This window comes from Poecilia latipinna, unplaced genomic scaffold (genome assembly GCF_001443285.1).
Source record: "Poecilia latipinna isolate Pla-1442-1.1 unplaced genomic scaffold, P_latipinna-1.0 Scaffold284, whole genome shotgun sequence".
NCBI classification, from domain to species: Eukaryota; Metazoa; Chordata; class Actinopteri; order Cyprinodontiformes; family Poeciliidae; genus Poecilia; species Poecilia latipinna.
Window position 1 is genome coordinate 540,893 of NW_015112900.1, and position 18,706 is coordinate 559,598.

Sequence of the window (18,706 nt, forward strand, 5' to 3'; positions counted from 1 at the left end):
GGAACCAAACCTACAACCTTCTGATCACAAAATGGCTACTCTACCAACAGAGCCACAGTCGCCCCAGAAACATGTAAACTGCTGGGTTTTACAGTCATGCAAACTTAGGTAAAGGCCAATTACACACTGAGCTGTGGTGTTGATGTCTGATGGTTTGTATTGAGCTAGTTTTGGCAGCTATGTCAGACCTATAAAACAAAGTTATTTATCAAGAAATTATTTACAGAAGCAGCTGTGCAAAAAAATAAATAAATAAATAAAATAAAATAAAATAAAATAAAAAAAACTAAAAAAAAAAAAAACTAACAAAAAAACTGGTGCAAAAGTAGAAGGAAAATCTTAAATACATTAGAAAACGTAAATAATGGAAATTGGACTTTTATCAGATTTGATGTTCATGTTGAACGCTGAAGTTGGCAGAGGAAGCAGGACTTTTGAAGTTCATGTAATCTCCTGTACAATCGTCCTCATTATGACTCGTCTGTGGAAACACATTAAGGTGTGAATTTATATTTATCATAATCACAAAACTCAAGTATTAATAATGCCTAATACAGGGCACGTCCTGAAGGACAACAATATTTATAAGCTTTTGTGCATTTTATTTCATTTTATTAAATTATTGTCTTGGCATTTGAGGGCTTCCATACAACTTATTTTGAATTAACTAACTTAAATGTCCCTATAGATGCAGGATATTCCAGAAAATATGTTACCATATTTAACTCTGTCCAACAGATTGTTTGTTTTCTTTCACTGTCAGTCTGCAAGATCATATCATTTTTTTTATCTGTTGTGTCTTATTTATGTAATTTATATTTTCATTCCCATATTTTATGGCACATTCTATCCATAATCCTGCATTTGAAAAAGTAAATAAAAAGAAAACTGAAGAGAATGATAAATAACGATAAGAAAAATGGGTTTTACCGATTCAACATCTGGTTGAATGTGGTTTACTGTTTGTCTTGATTCTGAGTTTAAAACCTGCACAGAAAGAAGAAGTGTAAATTGCATGAAAAGTCATGAAAACAAATTTCAGCAGTTTTCCAAATGAAACTCACAGATTTGTCAGTCACTTTGTTTATTCCTAGGAAACACAACACAAGTACATTTTCAATAATTACATTCAGTTTGTGTTGATCCATTTTTAAAGCTGTTTTTATGTTTGTTACCTCGAGACCTGAAGAAAAGAAATGCAATGAAAGTAACCAGAAACAGTTCAGCCAGATGCAAAACAATGACGATGTAATCCAGAGCGGAGCAGCGACACTCTGGACAGGAAACGATAGAGGAGGTTTTAATAACAGCAACATTTCTGTCTGAAAACAACACTTAAAGAAAATGAAGTACCACATTAAAATTTAGCATTACGCATAAACAAAGAAGCAATAAAATGACAGGTTACATAAAAAAAAGCTAAGAATCTAGAAAATAAAGCAATTAAATATGTTTCTATGCTCACAAAGAAAGGGAGAATTATTGAAGCTAAATATGATTTAATAAGCTCATGAATCTGTGGGTTTGCGTATTTTTCACTCAGATTTTGGTTTTATATTTATTAATGAATAAAGATAGTGGGAATAGTAGATATTAGGATGGTAGATTTGCTATTCACTGGAGTAGAAATAGAACTTATTACGTTGCAGAGCTGCGTCTGTTGTGGGCTTTAGTGTGTCCTCACCTGAAATACAAAACAATATAAATGAAATAGAAATCTGCAAAATCAAAGAAGACTACGGAAGCTGAGAGGGACATTTTCTGCATACTTTTTCTCAAGATAAGTTAATCTAGAGAAAACCATCAGGAAAAAGTAAATGTGGAAAACGTTCAATCTCGGTTTCCATAAAAAAAACCACATATTTCATTCTGTTTTCATTCTGTAGTTAAGTTTTTAATTATATGTCACCTGTAGATGCAGGTCTTAGATTAAATATCTGCACTTGGCTGTGGTTATGAGTAACTCTGCACTTCAGCAGGTCCTGGTGGGTTGAGAGGGCCTCAGGCTGCAGGGTGAGAACAGCCTGAGAGCAGGACGGATGAGACGTTTGCAGCGTCAGGGTCGTCCCGTCTCGCTCCACATGCAGCCACTCCACCTCGTGGCTGCAGGGCCCGTTCTCCATCACGGAGCACCGCAGGGAGACCTTACTGGTCTGCTCATGTTCACTTACTGGGAGAAATGGAAGAGATGGGGAAACAAAGCAGAGCAGTTAGCTTATATCGTCATTACTTGTAATGTATGTTCATCCGACACAAAGCTGATCTAAAACTGGCTTGGGTAAAAGCAGAGTAGCTTCAAAATATATTAATAATACACATATTAGATATGCAGCTGGTGCTGGAGAAGACCTGCATGGTGGTTGGACTCTAAGAACAAATCTGATTCCATTTTATTTGTATTCCTTTCTTAAGAAATTAGAAAAGACATAAATTATTTTCAAAAACAGTTTTTATTTCAGTCATCCTTTCTGTGGGTTGATCCAAATAAATAGAGGCTGTAAAGTGTGCTTGTCCTGCCACGAGGCAGCAATAAATACATCTAAAATAATAAAAAATAAATAAATCTTCAAAAACCAACATTTTGATAAGTTAATAAAATTGATTTATCACTAAGTCAGTCACAATAAATCAATTAATCGGATGATAAATTATAACATAGTAAGATAATTTCCTTTTCCATTATTAGTTTTGGCCACTCAGTGTATATAAGTGGTTAATATATTTATACTTACTGTCAACAACAGTCAGATAAACCTGAAAATCTCTTTCCTTCTGCTGTGACATCGACTCTCTGCAGGTGTAAATGCCGACGTCCTGCGCCGTGACGTTCTGAATAACCAGAGAGCAATCAAACCCAGTCCACCCAGTTTGGTAGACTGGTCACCAATCTGTCCGCGGTTAGCAAGTGTAGCTGTTTTGGAGCCTCCTGCAGCGAAGTAAAACCAGTCGATGCTGCTGCACTGATGCCTGCTGTTAGCCATGCAGGGAACAGTGGCCTCTTCTCCAAGTCTGACGATTAGTTGGGAATATTCCACTGATCCAGCTGACGGAAATAAAATTACATAATTTCAATTTTTCATGCAGAAGAGGATGAGGACCACTGACAAAAGGTCAGAATTTGCAGAAAAAGTCAGAAATCTGAAAATTAAAGTCATTTTTTTTCTTCAGTGGCTTTAATCCTAATCCGTATGTTTCTACTTTCCGACACTTGACTGAACTTTTAGCAGATTTTCTCACCTGTTAGAGGAAAAAGCAGCAGCAGGAACGGCGACACGCTGCTCCATGTGAACACAGACATTTCTCCTGACGTCTCCAGTTCTCTGTGGGAAAATAAATCTGGACTTAGAAACTTTTAAACCGAACTTACCGGATAATTTTTCTTTAATGTGCTGACTTTTTTTTTTCCATGTGGGTGTAATTTACTGAAAAACGCGTTGGGGGTCTAATGAGTCATTTATTCACTCGCTGATTACTCAACCAGATTACACCATATGCTGCAATCATAGCTCAAAAAGGCTGTCAGTGCTTTAATTTAAGAGGAAATGAGCAAAAGTAGCATTTGGAGAAGACGGCTGGAAAAAATAGATCCAGTTGCTAAAACAGTTAAAAATAACACCTTATTGTCCCTCTTTGCAGATTCCCAGCACTGGACAAAGAAGTGTCGGCATTTATCACGAAAATATCTTACCATAAAAAGTTTTATTTATCGTTGTCTCAATAAATTTCAATTAATTATGCTTTCTAAAGAATGAATACTTTCAGAAATGCTATTTTTGTTATTTTCTCCACTGTTTGTTCCACAAAGAGCATCAAGAAATGCAGGTCAATTTAAAAAATGATTAAATGCAGTTACAGTGTCCGGCTTAGCAAAACAAATCCCACTTTTTAATTTCCAACCAATTTCACATAGGAATGTTTTTCAGGAGCAGGAGCCTTACAGTCACAGCCATACAGTTACCAATCATTTTTAATCATAATTTTTATATCAGAACAATATCAGAAAATATTGGGATAAAATTCATAACTTTCCACAGATTAAAGAGAAGAATTATTCTCTCCAACTTCATTATCAGGATGAAAATATTTTATTATAAATCCTCAAGGTCTCAAAGTTTGCTGAAAACACAGATTAATTCAATTTAGATCCATAAACAAGCAGAAAAAGTGAGTGAATGTCGTCTGTGACTGGAAATGTGTGCAAAAAAGTCACGCAAGTGTTTTTCCCTCGATTCTTTAAAAACCTTAAAATGCTCAAGAAAAAACAAAAACTTAAGAAGCTTAACTTCCTGTTTCTTTCTATTTAAAAATGATCTGTTGAAGAGTTTATTCTATTTTTAAAGTTGTGAGAAATGAAGCCTGCTGATCTTCAGTCTGCCAGGAAATGACCAAGGAACATTTCTAATAATAGAAACATAAAGTTTTCTCTTATACTTCAGTCATATTATCAAGCTCCATTCAGCTGCCAGAAGAATTATATTTTGTATTAAATACCCGTTTTTCATGTAATTCTCATACTTTTTGTTTCAATAAAGTCTAACTGAGAAACAGTTCATTTGTGTCTTTTCCTCTGGTTCCTGATTGAGTTTGATTTTTCAGTACCTCTCATTACCACTAGATGTCCTCGTTCTTTCAGCACCAGGTGCTATTAGTTTAAGCAACTCTGACAGGGAAAGGTTTGATTTGCATATTTGGGAGGTAACAACAGAAAGCTCCATGTCCTGGCATAAAACCAAATCAGATGTAATCACTAACTAGATGACCTCTGAAGGGAGTTGGACTGATTTCATTAAAGGTTAAATGATTAAAAGAAGCTGAATACAAATGTACGTCACACTATGTATATTTTCATTTTCCTCTTCATAATTGTGTTCAACCTTATGTTTGTCAATCATTTAAAATCCCAATAACATACAATATTCTTACATATTACTTTATTACATGTCGTTATCTTATCTAGATAAAGGTTGACTTACATATAAACTACAAGAGCTGCAAGACATTTATTCCTAACCATAAAGTAATTATGTTGTCTACAAGAAGCAATCATTAAGTCAAGTCAACTCTCTCCTTAACTTTATCCTAAATACCTTTGCCCCACTGCGGATTATGTCAATGCATATATAGTAATCTACATGAACACAATCCTTTTTATTTCTTGGAAAGCTTTTGGGAGTAAATGTCATTCTGGAGATGAATGCTGCCAATCACAAACAAAACTCTGCCCTGTTCAGCCATTTGAAAGAAACCCTCAACCCACAGATGTGCAGAGGGTTAGTAAAGTTTTCTCTTATACTTCAGTCATATTATCAAGCTCCATTCAGCTGCCAGAAGAATTATATTTTGTATTAAATACCCGTTTTTCATGTAATTCTCATACTTTTTGTTTCAATAAAGTCTAACTGAGAAACAGTTCATTTGTGTCTTTTCCTCTGGTATCTCATTATTTAAAGTTTCTGCATTTACTTTGCCATGATGGAACACATTGTTGCTTCTCCTTTAATATCAATACAGCTCTTTACTGTGGGAAAGAGCACACAGCTCCAGATTGTGCATACACCCAGTTTGCATAGAGACAAATTGCAGCTGTGAGTTTTTCAGGCAACATTCAAGTAAGAAATTATATTTTGTAAAGATGATCTGGGATTCTCTTCTTATAGTAATAGGAAGAGAAATAATCTGTTTTTATGCAGTAATGTGGATCAGAAGCCGTTTGAAGGATGGATGGAGCAAATAAGTTCTTTAGTGTTTTTCTGTGCAATATCAGTCTTTAAAAAATATTGTCAAGAATGAAATACAAAAATTCCTGTGTAAACTATTTTATTTCATAATTAAATGCAACAAACATCAGCAATGAAACAAATATATTATTTATCAAATTCAGTGATAAATAAAAGAAATACAAGATTTCATTCATGAAACTACTCAACTGAAATAAATCACACCAGCATCCAGTTAATATCTTAATAACACTTTAACTTTGTGACAAATAAGGTTTTTTTTCAGAAGCAAAATATTGACTTTCTTGTTCATGTGATTTTCTAACGGTTTGCGTTCAGGCTGTCAGGAGAATCGACCTTCAGGGAGCTGTAGGTCACCGAGTCGCCTGGCTTCTCATCGTCCTTAACGAGAGCACAGAGCACAGATTAAATCTGATCTCATCAACGTGTCTGAGCATAAAAACAAGCCTGAGGTTCCTGAGGTGAAAAGGACAAAAATAACTCGTCCCTGAATAATTACTTTATTGAGGGTTTTTGTGAAAAAAACTGAAATTACAAAATGTTCTAACATCATGCAGGAAAGTGAGTAAAGGCAGCCGTCTACATATCTACTGAACATGAAGCAAGACATCGGATTCAGTTTGTGGTTTCAAAACTCACAAAATATTCTAACGTTACTTCAAAGAGATGCTAGAGAAACGTTCAGAGTGACCTCAGGGCCCTGAAGCTAGTTCCTCCTCCCCCACCTGTTGCTACATTCTGCTGGTGTGTCACCCTTTTCCGCTATTACAGAAACAGAAACATTTCTGTTTGGAAATTAATCTGGTTGTGAAAAACAAAAAACAAAGCGAGTTCTGGTGTGGAAACCAAAGGAACATCATGTTTCAGCTTTAATAAAGCAACAATGTTTTAGAAATGTAACTGTGATCTTCAATATGCAATATCATGTTCAGCATAATTCCTAAAGCAACACTTTAGTTTGAAAACAAACAGGATTTAACCATTTCAGTCCTGTTGATATTGGATGTGTTTGCAGGTTTGGTTGTGAACAGAAGAGACACTACGGTGGCCAAATATGGCCAAAAACCTTTAGGTCACTGCTGCAGTAACCAGTTTGTGTAAGAATGACTGGTGATCCCCACCAGTGGGCTGCTGTGACAGAATGAGAGGCTGGAGTTCAGGGGAACCTTCTCACCGTGTTTGGGCCGTTTCCAGGATTCGACAGAACCGCAGCAGAGTTCAGGCTTTGCTCCTGTCAAAGTGCAAAGAAAAGGCAGCTTTTCTCCACACAATGAACAACGTGAACTGTGCAGCAAAATTCAAAATGAAATGAATAAACTCACCACATCCTGAAGAATTATTGATCTTTCCTCTAAAAGTGCACCAAAATTACATTTTAGCTCCAACAAACACCTTTCTGAGAACAAATCATTTCTTCTAAAGCCGAAGTTTTCTCTCACCTTCCCTTCGTTTCCACAGAGTGATCACCAGAATAGTTATTATCAAAGCTACTGAACCAACCGACACAACAACGTATAACCACAAGTCTGCGAATCAAAGAAGGAAAATCAAAGTACAACTTAAACATGCAATCATGATTTTTTACTCATGCATTTAATCAGAAACAGAAAAACATTTTCAGCATAAAGTGAAACATAACAGAGATGCGTTACTCAGTGGGGTTGTTGAAGTGTTTTTGAACGCAGGCTCCGTTTCGTTAGCTTCTCCTCCTGGATTTGTTATGCTTACATCATTACCTGTTAAAATTAAATGTGTTATTATTGTTTGCTATATTTCTGTGCATTTCCTCAGACTTGTCGCAGCTCTCTGTAGCTCACCGGCAGACTGAGGGTTGAGGGGAAACAGCTGGTCTCTTTCTGTGGAATCATCCTTCACTTTGCAGGAAAACATCTCTGGATATTCCGGTTTGTTCTTGAGGAAACTTTCAGGAATAACCGCAGTAACTGAACATCTGGACGTCTTCATGATCATAGTATCCTCCACAGCTTTTCCCTCATACATCCACTCCACCGTGTGTTTGCACATTTCATTTGTTGCGACGAAGCAGCAAAACTTCACTTGGTCGCCGTCTTCCTTCTCCATCACTGGTGAATATTACAGTAAATTTACATGAATTCCTGAGGTTTAAATGTTAAAATGATTAGATACTTTAAAAAACTTACTTGTTATGAGAAACAGATGAGCATGAGCATCATGATTATGATTGATATGTGAAGTTCTGCAGGTGTAGAAACCAACATCCTCATGTGAGACATTCCTTATGACCAGAGAGCAATCAGCCGCCACCTCCAATCTTTCCGTCTTTTCAGAAACCTGTCTGTCTGTAGAGACTGTAACTGATGAATCTGGTGAATTACTGAAGAGCCAGTTAGTTTTTTCACATCTATCCTGTTCATCTCTCATGTTATCACAAGGCAGAGTGACATCATCTCCATCTCGGACAACAAATCTGGGTGAAAACTTTCCTGTGATTTCTGTTGAAAAGAAAAAATGCTCAAATCCTAACTAGAATCAACAAAACTTGTGTGGATTCTGGATAATTTCTTGTTTTCTTACCTGTAAGCTGCAGAACCAGAACCAGAATTACAAACATTTTAGTCCACTCGGGTTCACCGTGTCTCAGCACCAGCAGTAACTTCTTCTATCTTCTGCGTCTTTGAACTCGGGGATCCTGAGCACATTTCCTGTGACTTACAACACGTAGTTTCCTCAAACAAACTTAGTTTTGTACATTGCCAAACTTATGTAGGTGGAGCTCATCATTTTTTCAGGTTAAAATCTTAAGAGTTGGAGGATTGCAAAAGAATAATGAGTTATGGTAACAGTGAATCTGAAAAGTTCATATTAGTTCAGTTAACAGTTAACATATTGCTCAGAAGTTGAACTATGATGAGAAACAAGGTGTGGCACAGAAAACCATGAAGAAGAAAGAACATCATGATCCTCTGATGGATCTTTAGATGACATGGAGAAACTGTGTTTCCAGAACCAACACTTCCAGTCATAAACTCATTCTGTTCACAGCATGAAGTTAAAAAAACATGAATGTACCAATTAGTTGAAATGGATGTAATGATTCATGTAAGTCTTGTCTATGTAACACATGCCTGGATTTGTGAATTTTTAACTTTGTCCTTGCTTATCTTCAGGTCACAGTTTATTGAGTACATTATTGCACTAATTAGTGCAGCAGGTCTGCTGCTGGTTCATGCAGACTGAAAAATCAGGACTCAACTTTGACACAGATCAATGTGCCAGCTGTTTAAGAAATCATTAACTATCTGCGTTGTTTGAACTTCTCCTCCATTTGTCCAGCCAAACTAATCCGATTCTCAGTTGTTTTCCTTTCCAGTGCTCACTCCGACTGCCAGGACCTGATCTGGAGCTCTGGACCTTTTCAGAGTCATGGGGGTTTTAGATGTTTTCCTCCAGCTCTCCTCCACCTCTTGGTTGGTGGCTCTGGCTGTCCTGCTGCTGGTCTATTTCATTTCCTCCAGCTTTAGTTCTGGAAAACCTGGGAAGGAGCCGCCGGGACCGAGACCACTTCCTCTGATTGGAAACCTTCTGCAGATTGACCTGAGCAGACCGTACCACACGTTCCAGGAGGTAAGCAGGTCAATAACGGCTCAGTTCATGTAAATTCAATTAATCCTCCTAACGTAATGGACTGAAGCTTGATGGAGTCATGAAAATCCTAAAGATTTACAGCCAAAACAAGTGAAAGTTTTATTGTTGTCGGAACATAAAGTCTGTGAAAAACACACTAAAGCATTACTTGGTATGTTTAGTGTTGTTAGTGACATCTAGCATTGATTTAATGCTTTAGCCTCATTAGCTGATTATTTACTGGGAAAAACGTTGTGCTAAATACGTATATTCTTTACCATCTTCCCATCAAAGTCCAGGTGGCGATTATTGGTTTTGGTTGTTGTTATTTTTAGCTTAATTGTTGATCAAATATCTCAAAGATGTTTCCTATCTTCTGCAGAGGAGGCTCCATTGTGACCTAGAACTGAACTTCCCATTTGTCACAGAAACTTGATCAGTTTCTTTCTGTGTTCAGTTTTCTAAGAAGTATGGATCAGTCTTCACTGTGTATCTTGGGCCCCAAAAAGTGGTGGTTCTGACCGGATACCAGACGGTGAAGGAGGCTCTGGTTCAGCACGACGAGGAGTTTGGAGACCGGGATTCATTTCAGATTTTACGTGACTTCAACGACGGGCATGGTGAGGAGATGAAGCCTTTAGTGATCTGTGCTTACATCTGTCTAAATCATCTGTCAAGTTCTACAACTGATTTTATTTTAGGGGTTTTGTGGTCGAACGGTGACTCTTGGAGAGAAATGCGACGCTTTGCTTTGGTAAACCTCAGAGACTTTGGGATGGGCAAGAAGGCGTGTGAAGACAAAATCATTGAGGAGTGTCAGCATCTCATTGAGGTTTTTAAGGATTTCAAAGGTAAAATTAATCAATTTTACAAGACAATTCAGTCCAGTCTCATGAAAACCATTAGTTCCTTTCAGATTAATATTGTCATAAAGTTGCAAAGACGAGCCCATCTCTGTGTGTCCAACGACTGTCCAATCAGCTGTCATGTCCTGCATCTGTGAATTTTTAAAAAGTTGTGATATCTGATGCGTGTTGTTCTGTTTTCAAGTTTCACCTATGATGAAAAAGAAACAGTGATCTGTTCTGTCTCATCACAACCTCAGCACAACCTGTGCAACATTAAAATACGTTTAGTCCCCTTGTAGGCTAAACAAACCGCCTTTAATTGTACCATCTCACCCCAGAGCAGTGGAGTAATTAACTACTGATGCTGCAGTTGGAGAAAAACTGTGCTTCTTACAAAACTTTTCAGGAAAATATAGAAAAGTTTTAGTTTAAAATGTGAAGTCACACTGTCTGGTTGAAGTCAGTAAATCTTTTTGGTTCTTTTTACTCGATATTTACCAAAAGAACCACAGAGAGATGAAGTTTTAAAAACCAGCCTATTATTCTACGCTTGGCGTCATACAGAAGATCTGGACCCTCAACTATCGAGGAACGATTCATTCATGATGAGATGAAATATTTAAGTGTAACAAAAAAGCAAAAACAGAATAAATCTTTTATATTTTTTACGCTGCTGTAACCTCCAATTATTTGTACTTTCCCTCAGGAAAACCTTTTGACACAACGCAGCCAACTAACTACGCCGTCTCCAACATCATCTGCTCCATGGTTTACGGCAGCAGATTCGAATACAGTGACCCAGAGTTCACAACAATGGTGGATCGAACCAACAGGAACGTCCTGCTCACCGCTTCTCTGTCCATTCAGGTATTTAATGCAAAGACAGCAACATGTTGCAGGGTGGAGAACTCATTAACTTATATGAGAACTTCTTCTTTGAAAGCTGTACAACATGTTTCCACGCCTCTTTAAATGGGTCACAAAGAGGAAGGAGTTCATAGAAATGGTTGCAGCCAATCAGAAACAGAACTTCGCCCTCTTCAGGCGGTTAAAGGAGACGCTGAACCCGGACATGTGCAGAGGCTTCGTGGACGCCTTTCTGGTTCGCAAGCAGAACCTGGAGGTTTGCTCTTTCAGATGAAATTATTTTAGAGTTCATCAGCTCTGCTTGAATCTGCTCACATTACAGTTGATTGTTACTGTTATTGATGAGATAGACACATTGTTTTCCAACGTCCAAAATGCAAAAAAGCTAAATTCCAAACAAAATGCATGTACTCTGTTTTATATTCTATCTTCTATGTCTGTTTTTTTTTTGTAAAGCATTTTTTTTATTTCACCTGTGGCCGTTAAAGCTGATGACAGGAATGTACAGAATCATAATTGTTTGTTCATTTGCAGGCATCTGGTAATAAAAACAGCCACTTCCACAATGACAACCTGTTAATGACGGTCACAAACTTATTCAACGCCGGGACTGAAACAACATCCACCACTCTGAGATGGGGGCTTCTCCTCATGGCCAAATATCCAAAGATACAAGGTAGAAACTTTACCACCATCACAAGAACAATAAGAAAATGTTTTAACAAAAGTTTATACTGAAATACCGATGCTGCTGTGAAGAAGTTATCTTGATGTCTCCCGTCTCCCAGACCGGGTCCAGGAGGAGCTGAGGAGGGTGATAGGAGATCGGCAGGTTCAGGTTTCAGACAGGAAGAGTCTGCCGTTCACCGACGCCGTGATCCACGAGACACAAAGACTGGGCAACATCGTTCCCACCTCGCTGCCTCACAGAACCAGCAGAGACATCACGTTCCACGGTTACTTTATCAAGAAGGTCAGGCTGGAAAAAAATGAATCTGAATTTATATCAAACCAGAAAAAGCTCATATAATGTCACATTGTACAGTAATTCTGCAGTGAGGTCTCCAATTATATGGTTTTACAGGTCAAAGAAAAGAAGATATTTTTGATGTGTTGGAGAAGTGATTGATCTAAAATGTTCAGGATTGTAACTGCAGAGGATCAGACCAGCTGCTGCTGCTCTACGGTCTGGAAAAATGTGTGAAAACCTGCAGAGAGCAGTTTGAGATCCGGTTTATTTGAGGGAAGATGATTTGCAAACAGGGATTTGGTGCTGAAGCTGGACAGACAGGGGAGGACTGAGGACCTCTGGTGGATAAAAAGAGGAATGCACAGAAAACAGCATTTGAAAATGTACTTTTGGGAGCAATTATGTCTGTTTTCTCTGTACATGCTTTGCTAATTTTGATTAAATCAAAAATATTTTGTTTCAGCAACATTTCCTCTGTCAGCCATAGATTCAAGAGCCTGGAATTAGCTTGAACTATTTCCAAAAGACTGGATTATCTTGACTGAGAAGTGTAATGCAGTTGGTCACTCTTAGCAGGTTTAACGTCTGCTGTGTTTCCATATTTTGTCTGCTGCAGGGAACCACAGTCTATCCCGTCCTGGCTTCCGTCCTGCATGATCCCAGTGAGTGGGAGAAACCCCACAGCTTTCATCCTGCTCACTTTCTGGACAAAGATGGCAAATTTGTAAAGCGTGACGCCTTCCTGCCGTTTTCTGCCGGTGTGTGTTGGTTCAGAAATCTCTCTGCTTTTAGACAGGAAACATCTTAAGTTTTCCTCTTAAACTCTCCTTCAGGTCGCAGGATCTGCCTCGGAGAGAGTTTAGCCAGGATGGAGCTGTTCATGTTCTTCACCACCCTGCTGCAGCACTTCCGCTTCACTCCGGCACCGGGAGTCAGAAAAGACGACCTGGACCTGACGCCACGCGGAGGCATCACTCTCAGCCCTGCACCTCATCAACTGTGTGCTGTTTCTCAGATGTGAAGGAGAATCAACTGTTTATGCAAAGCCTTATTTTATGAACCTTTATGTCTAGAGAACAATCTCAAAAACTATGTTTGTGAAACAGACACTGTTCATGCTTATTAATCAATGAATGAAAATCATGCAATGAGTCTAAATAAGTAATAAAAAAGGATTTTAGTTAAATGTTTCATGACATGTGGCTAAGCTAAGCTTATCCCAGAATGTGATAAACCAGCAAAAAGATTAGAATTACAAAGAAGAATCAAAATGATGGCTGGGTTTTGATTTTGTGTGTGTGTGTGTGTGTGGCAGGCTTTTATATTCTGAGTTAATATGTTGCAGAAGTAACTTTTGCTGCAACTGGAGCTGCAACTCTGACAGGGAAAGGTTTGATTTGCATATTTGGGAGGTAACAACAGAAAGCTCCATGTCCTGGCATAAAACCAAATCAGATGTATTCACTAACTAGATGACCTCTGAAGGGAGTTGGACTGATTTCATTAAAGGTTAAATGATTAAAAGAAGCTGAATACAAATGTACGTCACACTATGTATATTTTCATTTTCCTCTTCATAATTGTGTTCAACCTTATGTTTGTCAATCATTTAAAATCCCAATAACATACAATATTCTTACATATTACTTTATTACATGTCGTTATCTTATCTAGATAAAGGTTGACTTACATATAAACTACAAGAGCTGCAAGACATTTATTCCTAACCATAAAGTAATTATGTTGTCTACAAGAAGCAATCATTAAGTCAAGTCAACTCTCTCCTTAACTTTATCCTAAATACCTTTGCCCCACTGCGGATTATGTCAATGCATATATAGTAATCTACATGAACACAATCCTTTTTATTTCTTGGAAAGCTTTTGGGAGTAAATGTCTTCAAACCCAAGAAGTCTGAGAGAAGGAGGAAGCATCATGCTATAGTCTCTGACGGTTGCACTGGTGCTTTGCACAAACTGGAATAATAAAGATGAAATATCCAACTTCCAAGAGCATCAGGAAGATGAAATGACAGATGAAGCGCTCAGTGAATGTCTCAGGCAGTAACCATGTTGCACATTTTGAAGTATCACAATAGAAACAGTTGATGCTATTGGCAAAATATAAAATAACATTTTAAGCTTCACAAAAATGTTTTCATGCTTGTTTGAGGCTTTTGGGTTTTCCTAAAGAGTTAAGGGGAAATGGAAACACATTTGTCAAAAAAAGTTCAGATGTCTATGATTCCATCCACTGGAGGTCTGTGCCATGCCAGAGGCACGAAATGCGAAAAATATCAAGGATTATCTCCATTTTTCTGAGATCTCATTCTAGTTTGCAGCCTCTACTTCCTGTTAATCAAGAAAGGGCCAAACTAAAGGGCAGGACCGAAGCACTGGTCATGGAGCAGGTCTGGAGAAACCCCGATCTAGCAGATCAGATCTCAGGTTCAGACTGCAAAAGACGCTGCAGGTACCGTCCAGCACAATCTGACAGTACTAGGAGGAAAGGAATACATGGAACGCCTTAACCAGGTGGCTGTGGGACTTCCTGTTACAAACAAACAAAATGGACAATCAACCAGACAATGTGGTCACTGACAAGCAACAGAAGACAGTCATTGTGAGGAGGCTGTGGAAGATGATGGAAACATCAGAAAGAGAGAGAGAGACTTGATCCTGCATGTAGATGGTGCCACAGACTGAAGTCCTGATGTTTGAGTGTTATGTAAACCTTGTTCTGTTATAAAACCTCTCTGTTGATTCATTTCAACACAACAATTTGCTCTCTTCAGTGAAAGCAGTTTGATCCTCTATACGTTTTGCTTTAGTATCATGGGAATGTTGGATACTTTGCTCCAGGACTCCATTTCTCTCTCTCTGTTTGTGGGTCTTGTAATCCTTCTGCTGGTTTATTTCACTGCCTCATCAATATTCTGGCCAGGATGGAGCTCTTTATTTTCTTCTCCACCCTCCTGCAGCACTTCCGTTTCTCTCCTCCACCCGGAGTTTCAGAGGATGAACTGGACCTGACGCCGCAGACGGGCCTCACGCTCTCACCTTTACCCCATGAACTCTGTGCTGCTTCCCGCATGTGACCAAAATAAACATGTTCAATGTGTGGAGGCTGTGATACAAAGATCATCTAGAAACTACATGAAATAAACATTTTACTTCTATGTGTAATCACCTGACCGTGATAAAAGTGTGTCAAACACCACCAATCATATTTTTGGTGATAAATATGAATTTAAACATGTTTTTTTGGAATTGCCTCCTCACCAACTAATTTACTGTAAACGGTTCATTTGGGATTTGAACAAAGAGAAAACAGGTTGCTTGTTTAAAAAGAGCATCAGAATGTGGAAGAAAAGTTATTAATGTGATTTTTAATGTCTCATTATTGCTGATGCTGGTCTTGGTATTTTTAAAACTGCCAATGGGAAATTTCAACACAACAAACCCTCTGATTCACAGCCAAAAGGAGAAAACGTCCACTTCCAGTGGAGGACAATGCCTTGTTGATGTCAGACAGAAAGAAAATAGCAGCACTTGATAAAACCAAAATATGCAGAATACTATGCACCATGAAACTGAGGCTACAATTCACACAAATGTTGCCTGGTCTGGTGAGTTTTGATATCCAGACAGTTGGTCAGAGTGGATTCACACTGGGAGGAACTGAGACTCCATAGATGATAGAGAGATAACTGAAGTGGTTGATGATTAAACCAAAAGGTTAGAGAGGGCCAGACTGAAGGACAGCACAGAAACACGGATCAAGGCAGCAGCAGAGCAATAGAAGCCCAGATCTACCACACCAGGCTCAGACTGTGCAAAGATGCTCCTGAAACAATTCAGCATCTTACAGCAGGAAAGGAATATGTGCAACAAGTGGCTGGAATAGTGAACAGGAATGTGAGTGGAATATGAACTAGAGACCACTGGGTCAAAGAGGGAATCACCTCCCACTGAGTTGGAGAACGACTGAGCTGAAATCCTGTGAAACTTTCAGATACAAACAGACAAAATGGCACTTTGGTTGTTGATAAGCAGCAGAAAACAGCAGGGAGTGATGTGGCAACGCTCAATGATAGAAACATCAGGAAAGAGAGAAAGAGAGAGAGGAAGAGAGAGAGAGACAAAGAGAGAAGCAAAGAGAGAAAGAGAGAGAGAAACAAAGAGAGAGAGAGAGAGGGGAAGACAGAGAGAAGCAAAGAGAGAAAGAGGGAGAGAAAAAGAGAGAGAAAGAGAGAGAGGAAGAGAAAGAGAGGAAGACAGAGAGAGACAAAGAGAGAAGCAAAGAGAGAAACAAAGAGAGAGAAAGAGAAAAACAAAGAGATAAAGAGAGAGAGACAGAGAGAAGCAAAGAGAGAGAGAGGAAGAGAGAGAGAGAGAGAGGAAGAGAGAGAGAGAAAGAAACAAAAAGTACGGTGGCCCAAAACACAACAACATTAACGAAAACACAACGACATTAAGAAAACGGAAAAGGTAGGTCCTAGTGGGAGACCTAAGAAATCGCTGATTGGACTACAGCTCGTTTTACTTCTGAACCGGAAGTTTTTCTGGAGACCCATTTCACAGTGATGTCAGACAACGGGCGCCGTAAGTCGAAGAGGTGTATCTTTTCTTCTGGTGTGATTGTGCCTCTGGAAACCTGACTGAAAAATTCACGGATACTCATTATCTTAAGGATATACTAAAAGGTAAGGTTAATTACAACAGCATTTAAGTGTTAGCCGTTATTACTCATTGTCAATCCACCATTCTCTAACTGTGTATATAATAAACAGCCTCCGATCGGAGAGTAAACCAGCTAGCAGCAGCTTTAGCCACAGTTAGGGAATGTATAGACCGCTGCCTGTCAGTGCTGTGTTGTTAAGTTTCACTAAAATCACTGACATCTTCCAACAGTTGTTTAGAAAAGCATTTTAAATATTGACTTAAGCGCTATCTGCCAAATAATTTCCATATTCTGATGTATTGTTTTGTTCATCTTTCTCAGCAGTAACCTACCTAACAACCCACCATATCTGAGATGGTCGTGTTCCTCTGTCCATGGCAGGTTCAGTCAATCAGCTGTGGGACATCTGCTGCCTAGTCAAACTATCATGGGCCTCTTGATTTAAAAGAAGACAAACCAGTACAGAGCCTCCCTGCTCCTGCAAGCCACACTTCTTGGATGAACACTCACTACTGCCAGCAGCTGTTAGAAATGAAATCTTTGTGTATCTATCCTTTAATATCTATATGTATCTATTAATAAATTGATGTTGTGTAGAGTTCTGTAAAAACTATTGTAAATAGCTTCTCTTGAGTAATCTACATATGTGCAACTTTTACATTTAAATTGCTTCTTTTTGTAAATTTTACACATCTGGCAACAAAGTATGTGGAGGAGAGGAAATGCTAAAATTAAAGCTGCCATTGTGGACCAAATACATAAGGTTTGTGGCCGTTTCTTGCAAACATCTATGTAATAATTATATTAAACACTGTACATGGATTTATATATATATATATATATATATATATATATATATATTACACAAACAATTATCACAGTTAACAATTTAAGTCATTGATAGAGAAAATTTATTTACAAGAGGTACATCAATTTTATTTCAACATTATGTCCTCAGGGTTTACAATTTAAGAAGACATCCATGTAGGGTCCTTGGCAGGTGCCAGTCTGCAGTGAACTGGTGCCAGTCTGCAGTGAACTGGTGGATGACAGAGCCAATGGTAAACTGTAGTGAGCAGTTTGAAGCAGAAGTCCCACCATGTGATCCACAGGGTTTTCCTAGCTGAGCACAAACTTCATGCACTTCGTTTCCACAGGCACCACAGCAGAATCAAGTGTAACCTGTTAAAAGGGATATAAAGGTGTTATTCCTATATTAATTTTCTACTGCCAAGTCTACAACCGCAGGAAAACAAAGTAAAAGAAATGTATCCTTCTAATCATAACCTTTGATAAATATTCATTGGAGAAATGTGAAGTTAATATATATTGCACTCTTGCATCATAATAAAGTCCAAAAAACAAAAATGCAAGAGTGGTCTTTTAGGAGGAGGTTTTTGACTCACTCAAAGAAAAAATAAAAAGCACTCGCAGAGACTTCTCCTGTTTCAAAGGGGTTTCTTTTACTTATAAAAGTAACAAAAAATAATGTCCGAGTTGACTTCAAATATAAACGTTAATTTGTGGTACAAAAACCTTTTCACTCCTCACTCCTTCACCAAACAATCAGATCAACCCCAGCAGCTGCTTCTGCCTGTAATCACTGCAGGAGGCTGACTGACAAGGAGGAGGGTCTAAGCAAAACAAATAAATAAACGCATAAATAAATATACAATAGATCTATCATTCACATAACCTAGATTTGCAAAAATTAATTTAGCAAAAAATAAATTAATCTAATGCTTAATAGGCTCCAACATATATGTATATAGAGCTCATCACATTTCTGTAGCGGGTGTTTGACATAACTGTCAGGTTTTGGACTTGAGACTACAGGTAATGTCGCTACTGAGAGGGTAGTGAAATTAGCGTATGACGTGAGGAGGGTTTAATACGATCACGCATTTTCCATGACGGGTGGCAACCCCAGTCTATACTATAAAAATCTGATTAACCTGTTGGTCTCAGGTTGTCATACAGGGGTGTCAAACTCC

The 18,706-nt window shown here is 38.3% G+C and overlaps 3 protein-coding genes across 4 annotated transcripts; 1 reads left to right on the forward strand and 2 right to left on the reverse strand.

Moving 5' to 3' along the window:
- Positions 1-280: 280 nt before the first annotated feature.
- Positions 281-3,925, reverse strand: LOC106948367 (uncharacterized). Of its 2 annotated transcripts, XM_015033979.1 has the most exons (8): positions 3,238-3,925; positions 2,733-3,043; positions 1,910-2,170; positions 1,643-1,684; positions 1,176-1,274; positions 1,065-1,090; positions 931-987; positions 281-481 (listed from the first exon to the last, which is right to left on the reverse strand). In XM_015033979.1, exons 2-8 carry the CDS (start codon positions 2,782-2,784, stop codon positions 383-385), a joined length of 636 nt encoding a protein of 211 aa, XP_014889465.1. In that variant the 5' UTR covers positions 2,785-3,043; positions 3,238-3,925; the 3' UTR covers positions 281-382. The 2 variants fall into 2 exon arrangements, with proteins under 2 accessions (XP_014889465.1, XP_014889466.1); XM_015033980.1 differs by lacking the exon at positions 1,643-1,684.
- A 2,067-nt stretch (positions 3,926-5,992) lies between these two features.
- Positions 5,993-8,378, reverse strand: LOC106948387 (uncharacterized). The gene is made up of 8 exons (XM_015034015.1): positions 8,295-8,378; positions 7,901-8,212; positions 7,556-7,822; positions 7,391-7,474; positions 7,178-7,264; positions 7,061-7,089; positions 6,913-6,969; positions 5,993-6,119 (listed from the first exon to the last, which is right to left on the reverse strand). Exons 1-8 carry the CDS (start codon positions 8,329-8,331, stop codon positions 6,039-6,041), a joined length of 954 nt encoding a protein of 317 aa, XP_014889501.1. The 5' UTR covers positions 8,332-8,378; the 3' UTR covers positions 5,993-6,038.
- A 40-nt stretch (positions 8,379-8,418) lies between these two features.
- LOC106948386 (cytochrome P450 2K1-like) lies at positions 8,419-13,300 on the forward strand. The gene is made up of 9 exons (XM_015034014.1): positions 8,419-9,344; positions 9,802-9,964; positions 10,046-10,195; positions 10,899-11,059; positions 11,136-11,315; positions 11,594-11,735; positions 11,848-12,032; positions 12,646-12,787; positions 12,863-13,300. Exons 1-9 carry the CDS (start codon positions 9,144-9,146, stop codon positions 13,048-13,050), a joined length of 1,512 nt encoding a protein of 503 aa, XP_014889500.1. The 5' UTR covers positions 8,419-9,143; the 3' UTR covers positions 13,051-13,300.
- The last annotated feature ends 5,406 nt before the right edge of the window (positions 13,301-18,706 follow it).